General features: G+C 41.3%; 1 protein-coding gene across 2 annotated transcripts in view; it reads right to left on the bottom strand.

Annotated features, from left to right (window-relative positions):
• Positions 1-2,613: 2,613 nt before the first annotated feature.
• Positions 2,614-17,660, bottom strand: part of DHX9 (DExH-box helicase 9) — a 101,162-nt gene continuing 86,115 nt past the window's right edge. For both annotated transcript variants that reach the window (XM_078774875.1, XM_068109648.2), the window contains 5 exons: positions 15,408-15,637; positions 10,548-10,663; positions 8,686-8,892; positions 7,315-7,475; positions 2,614-3,604 (listed from right to left, as the gene is read on the bottom strand). In XM_078774875.1, the coding sequence (XP_078631001.1) occupies positions 3,189-3,604; positions 7,315-7,475; positions 8,686-8,892; positions 10,548-10,663; positions 15,408-15,637 (1,130 nt within the window). In that variant the 3' untranslated portion in view covers positions 2,614-3,188. The remainder of the gene's footprint in view (positions 3,605-7,314; positions 7,476-8,685; positions 8,893-10,547; positions 10,664-15,407; positions 15,638-17,660) is intronic.

Here is a 17,660-nt window from a genome sequence, read left to right as displayed (position 1 = left end):
GGGAGATTGAGGAATCAATGTTGTGATGAGGTGGAGGGGGATTGAGGAATCAATAGTGAAGAGGTGAAGGGAGATTGAGGATTCAGTGTTGTGATGAGGTGGAGGGGGATTGAGGAATCAATGTTGTGATGAGGGGGAGGCGGATTGAGGAATCAATAGTGAAGAGGTGAAGGGGGATTTGAGGAATCAATGTTGTGAGGAGGTGGAGGGGGATTGAGGAATCAATATTGGGATGAGATGAATGGAGATTGAGGAATTAATATTGTGATAAGGTGGAGGGGGATTGAGGGATCAATATTGTGATGAGGTGGAAGGGGATTGAGGAATCAATATTGTGAGGAGGTGGAGGGGGCTTGAGGAATCAATGTTGTGATAAGGTGGAGGGGGATTGAGGGATCAATATTGTGATGAGGTGGAAGGGGATTGAGGAATCAATATTGTGATGAGGTGGCAGGAGATTGAGGAATCAATGTTGTGATGAGGTGGAGGGGGATTGAGGAATCAATAGTGAAGAGGTGGAGGGGGATTGAGGAATCAATGTTGTGAGGAGGTGAAGGGGGATTGAGGAATCAATATTGTGAGGAGATGTAGGGGGATTGAGGAATCAATATTGTGAGGAGGTGAAGGGGGATTGAGGCATCAATATTGTGACGAGGTGAAGGGGGATTGAGGAATCAATATTGTGATGAGGTGAAGGGGGATTGAGGAATCAATATTGTGAGGAGGTGAAGGGGGATTGAGGAATCAATATTGTGATGAGGTGAAGGGGGATTGAGGAATCAATATTGTGATGAGGTGAAGGGGGATTGAGGAATCAATATTGTGAGGAGGTGAAGGGGGATCGAGGCATCAATATTGTGACGAGGTGAAGGGATTGAGGAATCAATATTGTGATGAGGTGGAGAGGGTGGGTTGACTCATTAACACAGCAACGACAGCGCGACTGTTGAATTAACACCAGGTGGGTTGACTCTGCCTGTCATGAGAATGGGGTCACTGGATCATCGGCACAGCCATGCCCCCAGAAAATGATGCAGCCATCGCCTGCATATGGACCATCACCTGCACGTGATACGAAAAGCTCACTGTTGATAACCTCGTCCATGAATGATCACCTTACGAAAAAGGGTTTTCGTCTGAAAAAGGAAAATGTTATACCGAGGTCGACTCACTAAAGAATAGATCTGATGGTCTATGGAACGCTCAGACAACCACCATGGTCCCTCACAGAGTATAGGGTGTTCAACATGTTCTCAGGACGATGGATTTTCCTCTTGTCTGGGACCATCTTATTTTGTAGAATCTTTTTGAACACCGCATGTCAATAATGTGTATACCTGTCGTACATAAACACAAGAAAGTGAAGGTACAAAGGTTTCCATGGGAAGGGATTTTGAGGGGAGCCGCATTGCAAAAGTTCAGTGGATGACATTGATAACTTGAGACTTCCGCCAGCATGTGGTTGTGACGCCAGGTGTGTCACAAACCGAAGTTGGACTTCACCTGTCCAGAGTCTGATCCAATTCACAGCAGTTTCCAGTCTCCTATGGAACTGCAGGAGTGGTTTGTCCGGCCTTTCCAGAAGTCTCTCTCCAGACCCTACCAGCCATTTGTCCAGGCTTTCAACTTTCTTCATTAAAGTCACAGCCCTCCCCTCATCACTCTTTGGTTTTCCAACTTCAAATGTTTCTGCTCCAATCACACATCCATCCCAAGCTAGGTCAATGAATCACCTCTAAGCCACGAGCCTTTACAAAACCCTCCTCTTGGACACTCACATCCTTTATTGGATGTACTCTCGCCCACCTTGACCAGCCTGCCTCACACATGTGGCAATGTTGCTATGTTTGAGCAAACTTCCCCAATTAGTTCAATCCATTTCCTCCCTCCAGAGCATCAAAGGACAGCTGTTCACCGTTCACCACTACCACAGGTCATCCCCCATCCATACTCATATTTTCTACCCCCAACTGAACCCACACTCGCTTTTTCCAGGTTATTGTGGTTTTTTTTTTCCCCTCTCTCCCTCACATCTTTTCGTTTGTTAGTTGGTTTGTTCCTTTTCCATTTCATCCACACTTTCCCCTTTGTCTTATTGGTGGGTTTCATTCAGCTTGCTCACCCCCATATGTCCTTGACCCCTTCCCCTTCATCTCTCTCACTTTTACTCTGCTGTTGGTGTTTCCTCCCTTTCCATTTTCTTCCCTTCCATTCTGCTCCAGTTCTTCCATGACTTTCAATCATAGTAAAATATAAAAAATAAAACCTCTCCAGCCACAGTCCTTGAGCTCCCCATACCCACCCACTGCCCTCCCATTCACTTTTTTCCAAGAAGACGGGCTTTTCAGACAATGGGTCAGACAGACTGGATCACATGCTGTATGATCAAAGACCACAATTAATGAATGAATGATCGTTTTTAAGGCAAATTTTCCCCGCTAGAGCGGGGGTTGGCCTTGCGGGCCCCATGACAATCATGGTTCCCTGTTTTGAGGCGCTGTTTTTGTGGCCGGATGCCCTTCCTGACGCCAACCCTTAGTCGCCTCCTACGATGCGCAGGGATACGGTGTACCTCTTCTAAATCGGGGTACACACCGGGATCAAAGACTACCATCAGGGATAAAATTGTTTATTGGTCGCAAAGACAACCAATTTGATGCAAACGAAGCACACGCACGCTGGTTCAGAAATAATTCAAAAATGTACTTGAAGCAGTTTGTATAATAAAAAAACAAGTGACAAAAAAACAACTATACATTGAAGAGTTTACATCGAGGTTTCTACATTGTTTACCCAATTGTTCTTTTCCTAAAGTTAGTCAATTATAACTAACTTCAAACAAGATGGAGAAGCAGGCAGTCGTGGAACCATGCGAGCGAGGTTTAGAATTCCCCGAAAAGCTTAAAATCAAAGGAATGACAAAATAACATTGAATTAACATCTTGTTCCCTTTTTAACAATAACCAATATGAACATGCATGTCAAATGTCTGCAAAAATAATGTTTCAAGAAAATAACCACCTTTTCGTAAAACACCACAATTGATTAAACTGTTCAGTTAACTCAACAGGATGGCCAAAAAAATGGCAGGTTAGCCTGTTATCATTGCATGAGGTGAAATGCTTTTACAGCCTCGGTACATAGGCCCAGATTATACTTAGAGGCAGTATGAGGTTTGATATGAACCATCACCACCTGTTTCCCTGGTTCCAAAACCCCCTACCACCACGACCACCACCACCACCAACACCACGACCACCACGACCACCACCACCACCACCACCACCACCAACAACACCACCACCACCACCAACACCACCACCACCAACACCACCACCAACACCACCACCATCTGCCTGCCTGGATTCAAAGCCACCCATAGATTGACCATATCCCATGCCCGAACCTCCACCCATCGACCTCGCGCTTCCAAAATCACTCGCGCTTCCAAAATCACTCGTACCACTGCCATACATTCCTCCGTTGTCGCTCCCAAACCCACTTCCTTGCATTGCACCTCTCCCCTGAAAACCGAACTGGTTCGTGTTGAAACGTCTTCCACCACGACCTCGTCCGTAGCTTTCACCTCCGCCTCCGAATCCACCTGGAATGTGCAGGAATAGCAATGCAAGTTTGATATGAACCTCCGTTGTGTGGGTTCACAGAAACAGATAAATGTTTCAGGAGCAATCCTAAGAATTATGCAAACTATCCAATAAAAACGACAAAGGTGCTTCTAATTTAACCCAAACTTTTGTACACCGGTCCTTTCCTATTCAATCTCCAGCTGCTGCACGATGTCATCGCTGGGCACCGAAGGGGGCACTCTGCATATGTATGGGTAGGGGATCATGTTTGTGAAGTTTCGTGTTGATTGGATAAGGTTTGTTTTCTATCCAAGATGGCTGCCAAACCACGTGACCTACATCATCATTTTCAAGCCATATGCAACAATGGTGTTAGAAACCGCTTACCCTATTGATGCAAAACTTTACAATTGTCATCTGAGATATAATTATTTAATATTTTCCTTCAATCCAATATGGCTGCCACACCATGTGACCGATGACGTTTTCATGATCAACTTATAACTGCCATGCTTAGCTGATGACATGTAAAGTTTTGAGTCGATCGCTTTGGTGGCTTGGGAGATCTTTTTTTTATTTAAGTTTTAGGTTAAATCCAATATGGCTGCCAAACCATGTGACCTATGATGTCATAAATTTAATATTTCAATACAAATATTTCAATACAAATCTACCGAGCGCCATAAATCATGTGCATGCTATTTTAGATTTTTAGGATAAGGAATTTGATGAAAACATTTATGGCTGGTATACCACTTCACCGACGATATCATTATCATGCTTTTGTTCCCCATTGGGAATACTTGACAATGTGCCAACATTCAAATTTTTCCATTCAGCGGTTTCTGATTAATATTTTTAAATTATTTGCGCTTAATGAAAGATGGCGGCCATACCACGTGATCTTTGATGGCACAATTATCATAAAAACGTTCTGCATGAGTGTCCCTCCTACCCTGAAAGTTTTGTCTCAGTCGGATATGTGTTTGCTGAAAAAGGAGGTCACGTGGTACGGACGAGAAAAAGGAGGTCTAGCCCGTATATCAGTGAGATACAAAACGTAAGTGTTCAGCCTGACGAAGGTGTGCTCTACCGAGCGCCGTTCTAATTGAATTGTTGTACTTGTCCTGCTTCCTTTCTCAGTTGTTTTCTGTCACTCATCTCTGTTTCTATGCTGATGTTTGTCTTCTCTTTGTGGGGACTTGGACTAGTTACCCAGTGCTTGCGAAGCGAAAATCAGGGGTTAGGCATTCGGTTGCGTACGTGTGCCGTACGTGTGCAGTGTCTGCATTTTTAAAATTCATTTTCTCGGCAACCGTTGGTCCGATTGACACGAAATTTTACAATAGTAGAGCCTCTGCCTGTAGAATTTCTTATTCATAATGACGTCAGAGGTCACATGGTACGGACGCCATCTTGGAAAAACGTTACACCTCTATCTCCCAAACCGCTCAATGGGAAAAATGGAAACATGGCTCATTGTCAAGTACTCACCATGGGGAATAAGATATGTTGATGATGATGTAATTGGTGCCTTATGACGTCATAATTCGACAAGTACAACGCTTGATCTGATCAGTTTGAAAAAAAAAAATTTCCTCTACAACTGTTAGTCCGAATGGCACTAATTTTTCAGAATATGAGCGGCTCCTTCTGTGGAATTTAAAAAATGATAATTATGACGTCATAGGTCACGTGGTACAGGCGCCATCTTGGACAATCGAAAAAAAGTTGCACCTCTATATCTCCAAAACCGCTCCATGGAAAAAAAATGGAAACATGGCTCATTGTCAAGTACTCCGCTTGGGGAATAAGATATGTTAATGTCATCGGCACCTTAATTACGACGTCATCATTCGACAAGTACAACGCTTCATTGTTGCGTTGTTTTGCTTCATCGAATCAACACAACTTCGCACCTCCATATGTGACTGGCTTTGGCAAAAGCAGACACTTGGGGGCATTTCTCTTAGCGAGAAAAAGCCGAAGAGTCAAAATATGACCACAGGGACCAAATTGAGATTTTTGTATGGACAGAAAGAGTAACTTCTCTAGATTATTATGCACCAAAACATTTTTCCAAGAAACAACAGAAAAGTTGTGAAATTCGATGAAGAATCTAAAATGTCAGTCTCGAAATGTGCTCAGAAAGTCACGAAGATTGTGAAATTTCGATGTTTTACTATGAGCCATACATCGTAATTCGAAGGAGATCCCTGACATACATGTTTGGTATGAATGAAAAGCACTACCTGTGCACATTATTTGTGAGTGTGAACTGTGTTGTGAACTTTGAACCTAATTATCTCCGTTGTTCAAACAAAAATCTAATTGTCATTAAAATACCATAACTTCGTTAATTTTCATCTAATTAACATAATGTATATATCAAATGAAAGCGAAAAGCATGGGGAATCAGATATCAAAATCTCAATTTTGATTTTTGCCCCCAAGTGTCTGCTTTTGCCAGAGCCAGTCACATATCTCTGAAACCACTCTATGGGAAAAATTGAGACCTGGCTCATTGTCAACTACTCCCCACGGGGAATAAGATATGTTAATGATGGTCATCGGTGCCTTCATTATGACGTCATAATTCGACAAATACAACATTTATCCATTCGATCATTACGATTTTTTTTTTCAGCAACTGTTGGTCTGATGGGCACGAAATTTTCACCATAGGAGCACCTCCTCCTTTAGAATATTTTAATAATAAATCATCACGTCATAGGTCATGTGTTACAGGTGTTATCTTGGAAAAACCGAAAAACGTTGCACCTCTATATCTCCAAAACCGCTCTATGGAAAAAATTGAAATGTGGCTCATTGTAAATAACTCCATATGGGGAATAGGTGTTAACGATGACATTGGTGCCATAATTACGACGTAATATTCGACAGGGACAATGCTTAGTCTGATCAGTTTGAAATTTATTGAGCATGATATATACAACAATTATATTAGAGAATATAAATTTATGATGTCATCGCTCACGTGGTCTGGCAGCCATATTGGATCAAAAAAAAAGAAACGTTTGAAAACAGAAGAGTTGGCTCACACCAAGTTGACTGCGCAGGGTAAGTATTCTATGAATACCATCTAGTTTTGTCATGTTGTTTATTCTTTTTTTCTTTTTCTTGAATGAGCAGTGTCGCTGAAAACCGCACAATATTGATTTCTTTCAAGGGGGGTGGATTTTGGTTGCATGTTTCTGTACTCGGTTTGTTCTCTATCCTAGTATTTATATTTGCTAGGTGTTTTTTATTTGATAAAGTCAGAGTCTTTCCCTGAGTGCTATCAATCTCATATAGGTGAACATCAAATGAATGGGTTATTCACTCATGAATAAATTATCTGAGATTTGTACAGATAAATCGGCCCAGTGACTGGCCAGTAGTGATACTACACCTATGGCAATCTGGGTTTCTTGATTTTTTTTTTTGTGGTTCTTATTGATCACCTGAATTTGTTTGCTTATTATGCATTTGTAAGAATCCAATTTTAATCCCTGATAATATTCGAACCTGAGGGCAATTCCTGATAAGTAATAATCAGTCACAGACGCTTTAAACATCTAGCATTCTTTCTGCAGTACAACCAGGAAAATTTTCCTCAGATAGCCCTCAAAACGCTATAAAAATATTTAAAACTGTTCCAAATCTCAATATTCAATGGACTATGCAATATTAAAATACCATAAACATGATGTATACACCAACTCACGTCCAGACATAAAGCCTCCACTATCAAAGCTTCCTCCTCGGCTGAATCCGCCTCTGAAGCCTCGCTGACCAAAACCTCCAGATTGAAATCTTCCACGGCTATAGCCTCTCATTGGACCATCAAGGCGAGATAGTTTTGGAGGCCGAGGTCCATCACCATGGCTGAAAAAGAAGAGGGAGAGGTGCCAGAGGGTGAGTTTTTAAGATTAAATTGTTTTTGAAATCTTCCACAAACCAGTTCTGCAATGTTGCAGTTCTGCAAACCAATCATGCACACACCAAAAAGAAGAAGAAAAACCCACAAAAAAATAAAGAAAATGGAGGGAAACCCTTATTATCTAACTTAATGCCTCAATCACGTGACAATTGAGCGGGACGAGACAAAGGAATAGTATGTTGCTGCCCGTTCAAACGTCGCATATCCACGAGGGTTTTGCACACCAGAGGGTGGACCAATGTGGGAGCTACAGGAAACCATGCTCTTGCTAGTCGGAGCGGGAGAGGATTGCGCGATAAGAAGTCTGCTCATTTTTCTCATCCGAATACTCTCGTCTGCTCTCTCTCTCTCTCTCCACTACCCTCCTCTCTGCCCGAGCACCCTCCAACTTTTTTTTTTTATTAACTCCACTCACTCCCCGCCTTGCGACATCACTAAGCCATGCGACAACCAGGCGGAGGTATGCTCTCTACTGAGTGCCGTTCTAGTTTGCATATTTAATGACCTCTGAATTTCAGGTTTCCAAATTATTTAAGTCTTGCTATAAACTTAAGGTCACCAGATAAATGGATTCATATTCTTGCACAGTGAGGTATATGCTTAAATTTGCATACTTTTGAAGTGTCCCATACATTACCATAATTTGCATAATATGCAAATATATTTGCATATAATTCTTCACATGGTGAAAATTCTCATTTTAAAAAAAGATTTGCAAAATTCAACTTTTTAGTTTCAAAATGACACCTAGGTCACCATATTTTATCAAACTTGAAAAATTAGCACCAGAGGAACAAATACCTTGGACTTGCCCGTAATATAATTTTTTTAGCGATTCTTCACCATTTAGAGATGAGGCCAAAAACGATATTCAGCACAACATTTAAAAAAGTTGTGGACAGATTATGACAAAACTTTGTGGACTAGTTGGGTAGGTGACAAGAACAAGCCGATTAGATTTTGGTTCAGATCTGGATCCAAATCCTGCCCATCAGTGAGATACAAAACGTAAATTGTTCTGCTCTGTTCTAGGTATTGGCTCTGTTCTAGTTGTGCTCGAACACCGAATGCTGTTCTAGTTAATTCTGTATTTAACAAGTTCAGCACAACGGAAAACTCAGACTATCATACTTTCAACATCAATTGTCCATCTACCGTTGTGCAGATCCAGTGTTTGCGAGGCTGATCCCAGCAGAGCTCGGTCGTGAAATAATGCGAACGATATTAACAATCTTCTGCTGCACAGGGTCCAATTCCGAAAGGATTTCAGGGTTGGTGGTGATATTCAACAAGAGTTCTTCCACAGCTCCACGAATAGCCACAATGTTTGCAGCAACTGAGTGTGGGACTTGAAGTTTGATCCTGCATGGCGTTGGTAGAAATGTATGCATTTATTACTTTTCCACTTTGTAATCAAATATTATTTCTATCAACAAGCAGAATAAAATCATTAATTCAAATAGAGCTTTTAAAGACCATTCTTGCAAATATTAATGCCAACAATTTGAATATACCCTTTTTTGTAAGTTGGAGCTATTTTCACCACAGAGTATTCCAGTTATTCAGATGGAGGAAACACTATCACTTCGCTATGCAATAATTAAAACCTGCATCCTTTTGCTTATGCTACTATACGATGGACTCCAACGTGGAGTTCAGAAACTCAACAACAGAGGTACAAACATAAAAACACGACGTCATGCAGAGCACAATACTTGCAAAATCCACCCCCACCCCTCAAAAAAAGGTTACCATTGATCCAGCAAATTGTCCACAAGATTAAAATTGACAATCTTGATCAAAGCTCAGGTCAATCGGATGAAAAGTGACGATTTTTCAGATGAAAATTGATGATTTTAGAAGTTTAACATCGTTGACCTTTGATTTTTTGACCTCAAAAAGTTGGTTAACCAATTCAGGGCTGCGCTATTTAATCACCGTTTCATTTTCAATAAGATGAAAAGTGACGATTTTACAGATGAAAATTGATTTTAGAAGTTTGACCTTGAGTTGACCTTTGACCTCAAAAATAGTTGGTTTCCCTATTTAGTGACTCAATTTGCAAATACTGTTCAATGTTCAAGTCAATTGGATGAAAAATGGTGATTTTAGAAATTTGAGCTCCAAATGACCTTTGACGACCTCAAAATCAATAGGCTTCTCAATTGTGATGGCCTCTACATCTTTGTGACGTTTCATGACGATCGGTTTAGAATTGTGACCTGTAGGCGAGTGACAGACAAACAAACAGACAGACAGAATAACAAACTGAACCGACCAATATACTTGAAAAATCTTCGATTTTGCAAGTGATGAACACAAATTTATTGAAAAGTTCCGCAGTCCAAAATAAATTATTATGCCGAAGACCTCAATGGAGTTAGAGATGGAGATGGAGATCAAGCTAATACAGAGGATAGCAATGGCAGACATCTTCACAGGGAATTTCCACCCGGATACGAGAATTATTTAAGTGATTCTTCACCATCGAGTGATCGGGCCAAAAACGATATACACGTACGGCATGGCACGATATCCCAGTTACAACCTGCAGTTGTCTGGAATCTGCTCAAAAAAAAAAAAATGCGGTGCATCTGTCGATAGACGAAGTTTCACATGCCGTTGGGGTCAGGGGGGTTTCAGCAGTCCCTTGTGCCCTGAATGCACTTCCCGGTACGAGCTCCATAATGGGTCAGACAGCACGTGAGCAGTGTAGTGTCCCTTACTGTAATTAGTAGAGTTTGCTTGGAAGGTGAAGCTTTTCAAATGCTCACAGCTTTCTGCTGTATACTAAACACTCAAGGCAGACTGTATTCAAATTATTATATTCAAAATGGTCATATTGGCAAATGGGATTCATAACGTGTTGTGAATGCGTCACCATATCAAACAATACACAGTCTGCCAAATAGGAGGAAAAAAATTTGGCCAATTCAAATGATCTCCAGACATGTATTCGGAATGGTAAGATCCAAGTGAATGAAGAATATTTAAGTGTTAAACTGTGTGGTCCGTACCAGTCATCCAATATGATGAGTCCATTCTCCGAAACGATTTTTTTGCTGCCGAAGAGCAGCAACTGCAGGGCAGTCACCATAGTCATGGTCTTGGCAGAGACGGCTCGTGTACGGATCTGGGAGGAGGAATGGGAGGGGACGAGAGGAGCATCATTTCATGGTCAAAGAGCAGAAGGCTATGTTTGCATCTTTCAATTTTGAAAAAAATAAAATGAAGCGTTTCAGAATGTGAAAATTGTAATTTTTCCTGTAAACTTGTGCCAACATGTCACACAATTCAGCAGTTGCCTCATCAAGATAGACATTTTATACGTGGTGGTTGCTTACTCACAGAGATCATGATGTAACCCAGCAAACACTTTGGACCATCCCTCAACTAAACATTCAATTGGAGTGGATGATACAGGTGTGTGTATTGCATGGTTACATCCAGTCAGGACTACATATCCTAAACGAATAGTCTGTGATGAATTCTGACAAGATAATTGCAAAAAGGATGAAACTTAAAATTTATAGTAATTATTGCTATTTCATTAACAAAATTCATCTCAAAGACCTCATTACCTCCACCACCGAAGGTGGGAGGACTTTGCGTTTTCATCACTGTCTGCCTGTCTATGAGCAAGATATCTCAAAAAGTTGTGGACGGATTCGGATGAAATTTGGTGAGTGGTACTGTTTGTGACAAGGACTTAATGATTAGATTCTGGTGAAGATCCGGCTAGTGGAATTCAAGTGATTCTTCACCATTGGGAGATAGGGCCAAAAATGATATATAGCAGGATATCTCAAAAGGTTATGGATAGATTTGGACAAAACTTGGTGGACAGGTTGGGTGTGTGACAAGGACTAACAGATTCGATTTAGGTGCAAGTCTGAATATGGATTCGGATATGAGAATTATTTAATTTTTTAAGTGATTCCTCACCATTGAGAGATCAGGCGAAAAAAAACAATATATATATATATATATATATATATATATATATATATATATATATATATATATACATACATACATACATACATACATACATACATCTCTCTATAATGCAAGCAATCTCTGTGTGTATGTCTGTAACCGCTGTTTCTCGACAACCACTGGTCCGATCTAAGTGAAACATGCCAGGTATATTGCTGGGGACCTGAGGATGTGCCTTTTCAAGGTTTGCTATTAATCGGACAAGTGGTTACCAAGTTATGGCCATTTATTTAGCAAACACATTCGTTTTGTATGTGAACGAAGGAACAGCGAAGGACGAGAGCGAAGGAACGATGAAAGTTTTAATTTTTCTTTGTACGTACGGTTAAGCTACAGCGAAGGAACCGCGTGTTTGTTGTTTCTGCCTCGTGGTTTGAAAAATTGAATAATTGGCCATTAAAACTAATTTGCGATTAATCGTAACTGCGATATGCGAACTTCCGGAGAGTGAGGCCTTATTTTTGGTACATACGTCAACGTGCGTATGTCCACGCACTTACCTCCCCGCACGTACGGGCACGCACTAGTGATATTAAAAAAGGTATGAACGAGTTATGACAAAACTTGGTGGACGAGTTGGTTAGGTGACAAGAACAAGCAGATTCGATTTTGGTTCAGGTCCGAATCCAGATCCGGCCATCAGTGGGATACAAAACAAACTATTCCGCTCAGCCTGGCGAGGTATGTGCTCCGACTGCCGTTCTTGTTTTAACAACAGTCAACTGTATCATCTTATGGGTGATTTTACCAAAAAACATCCTTTGCATTATAATCAATATAATTACTTCTTTATTTCACCTTTTGATACACAATATTGAAATCTATGGCTCATCAATACCTCGTGGTCTGTCACATTTATAGTTCTGAGCTGTACTACAACTGCTGATTCCATCTCCCTTTCACCTTCTGGGTCTGAGCATGTTGAATGGCGGCTCATCAAAGCTGAGTTTTCCGGACTGGATCCGATGCGTCTTTCTGTTGTCACTTCATTACTGTGTCACTGTGTGATGTGTTTTCATCCCATTTCCGTTTCTTAACCATACCCAGTTGGGATGTATTATTGAGTTTGTGTCCGGCTGAGGGTCTGGCCCACCCCCTAAGACTTCAGCAAGTGAGCATGCCCATTTTGTCTCAGATCTAGCACGTGCCTCATTCAGCTTTTCTTTATCCTGTTCTGATTGTTCTGAAACCTGAGAGACAAATACAAGACAGTAGCCCACACAACCACTCGCCTCAATTTTTTTGGGGGAGAGTTGGGCCCTGAAACTCCGGAACCCGACTCGTCCAGTTATTTACCAACCGGTTTCTCTGAAACCCGATACAGCCCTTCTACTCGATGGTCCGCAGAATTGCTTGATCTCTTGAATCGCAGAATTGCTTGGATTTCTCAATTTAGTATCAAGGGGCCTCCAAGGGGATCAGCAATGGAGCCCCCCCCCAAATCAGCAGAGGTCTGAACTACAACCTCAAGAGATGTTCAACATGAAAACATATGTTCATTCAAAATATCGTGTTATTTGCGAAGAGCGCTTCCTGCCGTCAGCATTCGTATTTGATCAACAGGATAATTACCTGGGAAATGAGCCTCTGCTCGTGAGAAGGCCGAATGCCTCAATTCTTTATTTGCTTTCAAATATCGTGTCCACACCTCTCCACCCCCACCCCCACCCCATAGCCCACACTCCCTTAACCTCACTGAAACTTTTGGGACTTACAAACCACATAAAGAAGTTGGCCCCTCATACCAGTCGCCGATTGGGGATTCTCCATTGTGTAAAGCCTTTCTTTAGCACATCTGAACTTTTATCGACCTCCAAGTCCTTCACCTGCAGCTTCATGGAGTACCGCTCTCCCCACTGGGCTGACACCCCTGCATCACACTTTGCTTGGCTTGAAACAGTGGAAAACAAGGCTCTCAAGATCATTGGTAACTCCCACAATGAAGAGTCTCTGGGCCTATCTCACTCACTCCACAGCAGGTGCCTTTATCGTCCCTCTGCCTCCTTTCTCATTTCGCAGCATCTGTCGTTTTCGTAATGCCCCCTCCTCCCCCCAGCTTCTGCAGGTCACACGCGGTCTGCTAGTAATCCCACTTCTCTCCCTGCCCCCATGGTAAAACTCCCAAAATTCCACTGCTCACCTCCACTGATTTGTTCCTCTTTATTTCTTAGCTGAGTAGCTTCCTCAGTCTCTTCAATCTCATTCTTCCCTCTATTGCCTCAAGACAGCTGTTCAACCATGATATTTCATCCCCCCATCCACACCATTGATCTTTTCTACCTTCATCAACCATCTCAGGCCCACCTCTTTCTAGGTTTCCAATTTTTCCTTTCACTTTTGTGACAGAGTTTGTGGCTGTATCCATCTTGTTCACACAGTGTCCTCCCCTTGCCATCATTCATCCCCACTTCCCTTATAAACCTTCAACCCACCCTCTATTTTTCCTTCAACTGTGGTGTTGTTGTGTTCCACCTAACCCCCCTCTTTCTAGTGTTCTATTCATGATGCTACATCTTGGTCTATTCTGTGTTCTAGGTCCACCATGAGCCTCGACACTTTATATAGTAACTGCAACTTAGTTCCTTGTGCAGTGGTACATCAATATTTTATTATTCTCCTGTTGTACACCGCTCCTTTCCTATGCCATCTCCAGGCGCTGCATATCGTCATTGCCGGGCACCGAAGGGTGCTCGGCAATGACGCACGCTGAAAGGGAGTACTCAGTTTTCACTCTGGTTGTTGTACACCACACCTTTCCGATGCCATCTCCAGGCGCTGCATAACGTCATTGCCGGGCACCGAAGGGTGCTCGGCAATGACGCACGCTGAAAAGGAGTACTCAGTTTTCACCGATTGTTTTCTTGCTTTCTTTCTTGTTTTCTTGGTTGTCCGGGCGATATCTCAGCCATCCTTTGAGCTCGGAAGCTGAAATTTCGGCACAATAGTGAGGAAGTACTTTGTCAAAAACGGTATTTTTTGATTTTTGATTAATCAATTAATTGATGTTATTTAATTATTAGCAATTAATTAAGTACTTATACATTTCCTTTCTCTTCTGGCCATTATCTCAGACACCTTTTGAGTTAGGAAGCTGATATTTGGACATGCCAATGACTAAGTGATTTGGCTGCAAAGGCTATTTTTTATTTATTGATATTAATCAATTAATCGGTTAATTATTTAATTATTCGATTAATGACTACTTTTTTTTTTTAAGTTACAGATTCCGATGAAATGGTGGTGGTTTATGTGTTATATTAGCGAATTGATTAATTATTTTATTTTTATTATTATTATTATTTATTTATTTTTATTATTAATTATTTATTTATTTTCTCTCATCTGGGCAATATCACAGGTACCTTTTGAGCTAGGAAGCTAATATTTGGACATGACAGTGACCAAGTGATGTGGCTACAAAGGATATTTTTGATCGATTGATTAATCACTTAATCGATTCATTATTTATTGATTAATCAATTAATTATTTAATTTTTTTAATTAATGCGTTATTTAATTAAATTTATAAAAGTGACATCTTCGGATGAAGCACTAGTGGTTTAGTTATGCTATTAGCCAATTGATTAAGAAAATATTTTATGACAATCTTTTATTGATTTCAATTATGCAATTAATCAATCAAATATTGTGCACCTCTCCTTCCAAATACAGTCTCTATGAGCTGCACGGCGGAATTGTCAGGCGGCGCCCCAGCAATGCCGCTCTGGAGGATATTTAATTATTTGACATGGGGGCGGTGTACTTTGAATGTATCTGTACTTGTTTCCCTTTTAACCACATCATGCTGCTCTTCCCTACAATAGCCTTGATAAATATAAATAAAAAAACCAACACAAGGGTTCGGCACACAAACGGACCTTTTCCCCAAAAACAAAGAATGGCGATGGAAACGAGACTTCCTGTCCAGTGAAAGGGCAGATGAGCGAGGTTTTGTGGATAAGGGCGTTTCGGCCCTCGGTCGTCAAGATCTTGCGCTTTTCCTTGTGATAGCATACGTTGGGGTACACACCCATGCAGAGGAGGGATGTCACCACATCCAGGTTATTGTCCACACCCACATTAGAGCAAACCTGCGTTTCCATACATGCTGGAAAACAAAACACGTTTTAATAAATTACATCATAAACAAGACCAAAAGTCTAACAGGGCGTAGCCGGGCTTGTAAAATATTATGAACCACAAACACGTACGATTAGCTTTTCAGAACAATGGCTAATGTTGTTTATAACATTAAACAAAGAAATTTGGAGTAATCCCGACGGATCCGTGAGGTAAGTTTTACTTACAGAACTGAGCGAAGATCTACTGTAATCTATATACCCCACAAGGGTTGGAGGTGTGCTCATTTAGCAAGCAGCTAGCTAGCGCTTGCCAAGCTAGACGTTCCTTAACGGTTTTGAATTGAGTGCTTGCTCAAATGCTTAAACCACTTGACGATCTCTCCACAAGAAACTTGGTAAATGAACACACACCCAATGTTCTTGAGACCCAACCAGAGATCGACTGTAATCTATATACCCCAAAGTGGAATGACCATTTCTGCAGCTCCCGTAGTGAGCGGGTGTACCAGTAAATTAAAACGTCAGTCGGTGGAGTCAGCCGTCGTCATGACATCATAGACGTAATGACGTAATGGACACAAAACTGCCGTTAAATAAATATGTAGATGATATATTTTAACTTCCAGTACGTTTGCAGTCACTACGAAGGGTTTAGTGTTACGATTAGATTTACTATAATATTAACGTTACATTTCGAAAATGATATTACCATTAAAACAAGCGTTACGCCTAGGTCCCCTGTCGGTGAAGTGATGTGAGTTGACAAAGTGGAAGACGCAGGAAACATGGAAGAGTCGATAATATTTGCGAGTGGGTTGGAGACACACCCACACACCAGATTAGAAGTTAGTAGAACGTTTATTTTTCAAGATATTCCGCTCACAAGGTTCAGACATATATGGTGGTGGCCATCTTGGATTTTGACGTGGCGAACCAATTTTCAATAGCGTTCTTCCTTATGCCTAGATACACCGACACACCAGATTAGAAGTTGGTACTTCGCTTATTTTTCAAGATATTCCACTCACAAGGTTCAGACATACATGGCGGGCGGCCATCTTGGATTTTGACGTGGCGACCCAATTTTCAATAGCTTTCTTCCTTATGCGTAGATACACCCACACACCAGATTAGAAGTGAGTCGTTCGTTTATTTTCCAAGATATTCCGCTCACAAGGTTCAGACATATATGGTGGTGGCCATCTTGGATTTTGACGTGGCGACCCAATTTTCAATAGCGTTCGTTCTTATGCCTAGATACACCCACACACCAGATTAGAAGTTGGTACTTCGCTTATTTTTCAAGATATTCCGCTCACAAAGTTCAGACATACATGGCAGGTGGCCATCTTGGATTTTGACGTGGCGACCCAATTTCCAATAGCGTTCTTCCTTATGCGTAGATACACCCACGCACCAGATTATAAGTTAGTAGTTCGTTTATTTTCCAAGATATTTCACTCAAAGGTTCAGACATATATGGCGGCGGCCATCTTGGATTTTGACGTGGCGACCCAATTTTCAATAGGGTTCTTCCTTATGCCTAGATACACCCACACACCGGATTAGAAGTTAGTAGTTCATTTATTTTTCAAGATATTCCGCTCACAAGGTTCAACGCATGCACGCACACATGCACGCACGCACGGACGGAGGGGAAAACCATAGTCCCCCTTTCGCTCCGCGGTGCGACGGGGGACAAAAAACCGAGGCTAATTCCTTACTTCTGTGATTATTAATATTAGTACCGTACACCGCTTATCACCGATTCATGAACCATACACCGCTTCAATCCATTGACTTTGTATTCATGACATTGGGATTAAAGTGTTATGTTCATATTTACTCAATTATTATTATTATAACGAAAATGATACGACTGAAACGATGCACTACCGTATTAAGAAACATGGGCTTAATTTGTCCGAAGGTGAGGCATAACGCCTAAGGCCTATACGTATTGAACGTATTGAACTATACGTATTGTTGGAAGAGCCGTAACATCGATGCTTTCGATATTTGATGGTCATTTTAGCAATCGGTTTGTTT

The sequence above is a fragment of the Myxine glutinosa genome, chromosome 3 (genome assembly GCF_964187855.1).
Source record: "Myxine glutinosa chromosome 3, kmMyxGlut1.1, whole genome shotgun sequence".
Classification (NCBI taxonomy): domain Eukaryota; kingdom Metazoa; phylum Chordata; class Myxini; order Myxiniformes; family Myxinidae; genus Myxine; species Myxine glutinosa.
Note: the sequence above shows the minus strand (reverse complement) of the source record. Positions and strands in the feature narration are given on the sequence as shown.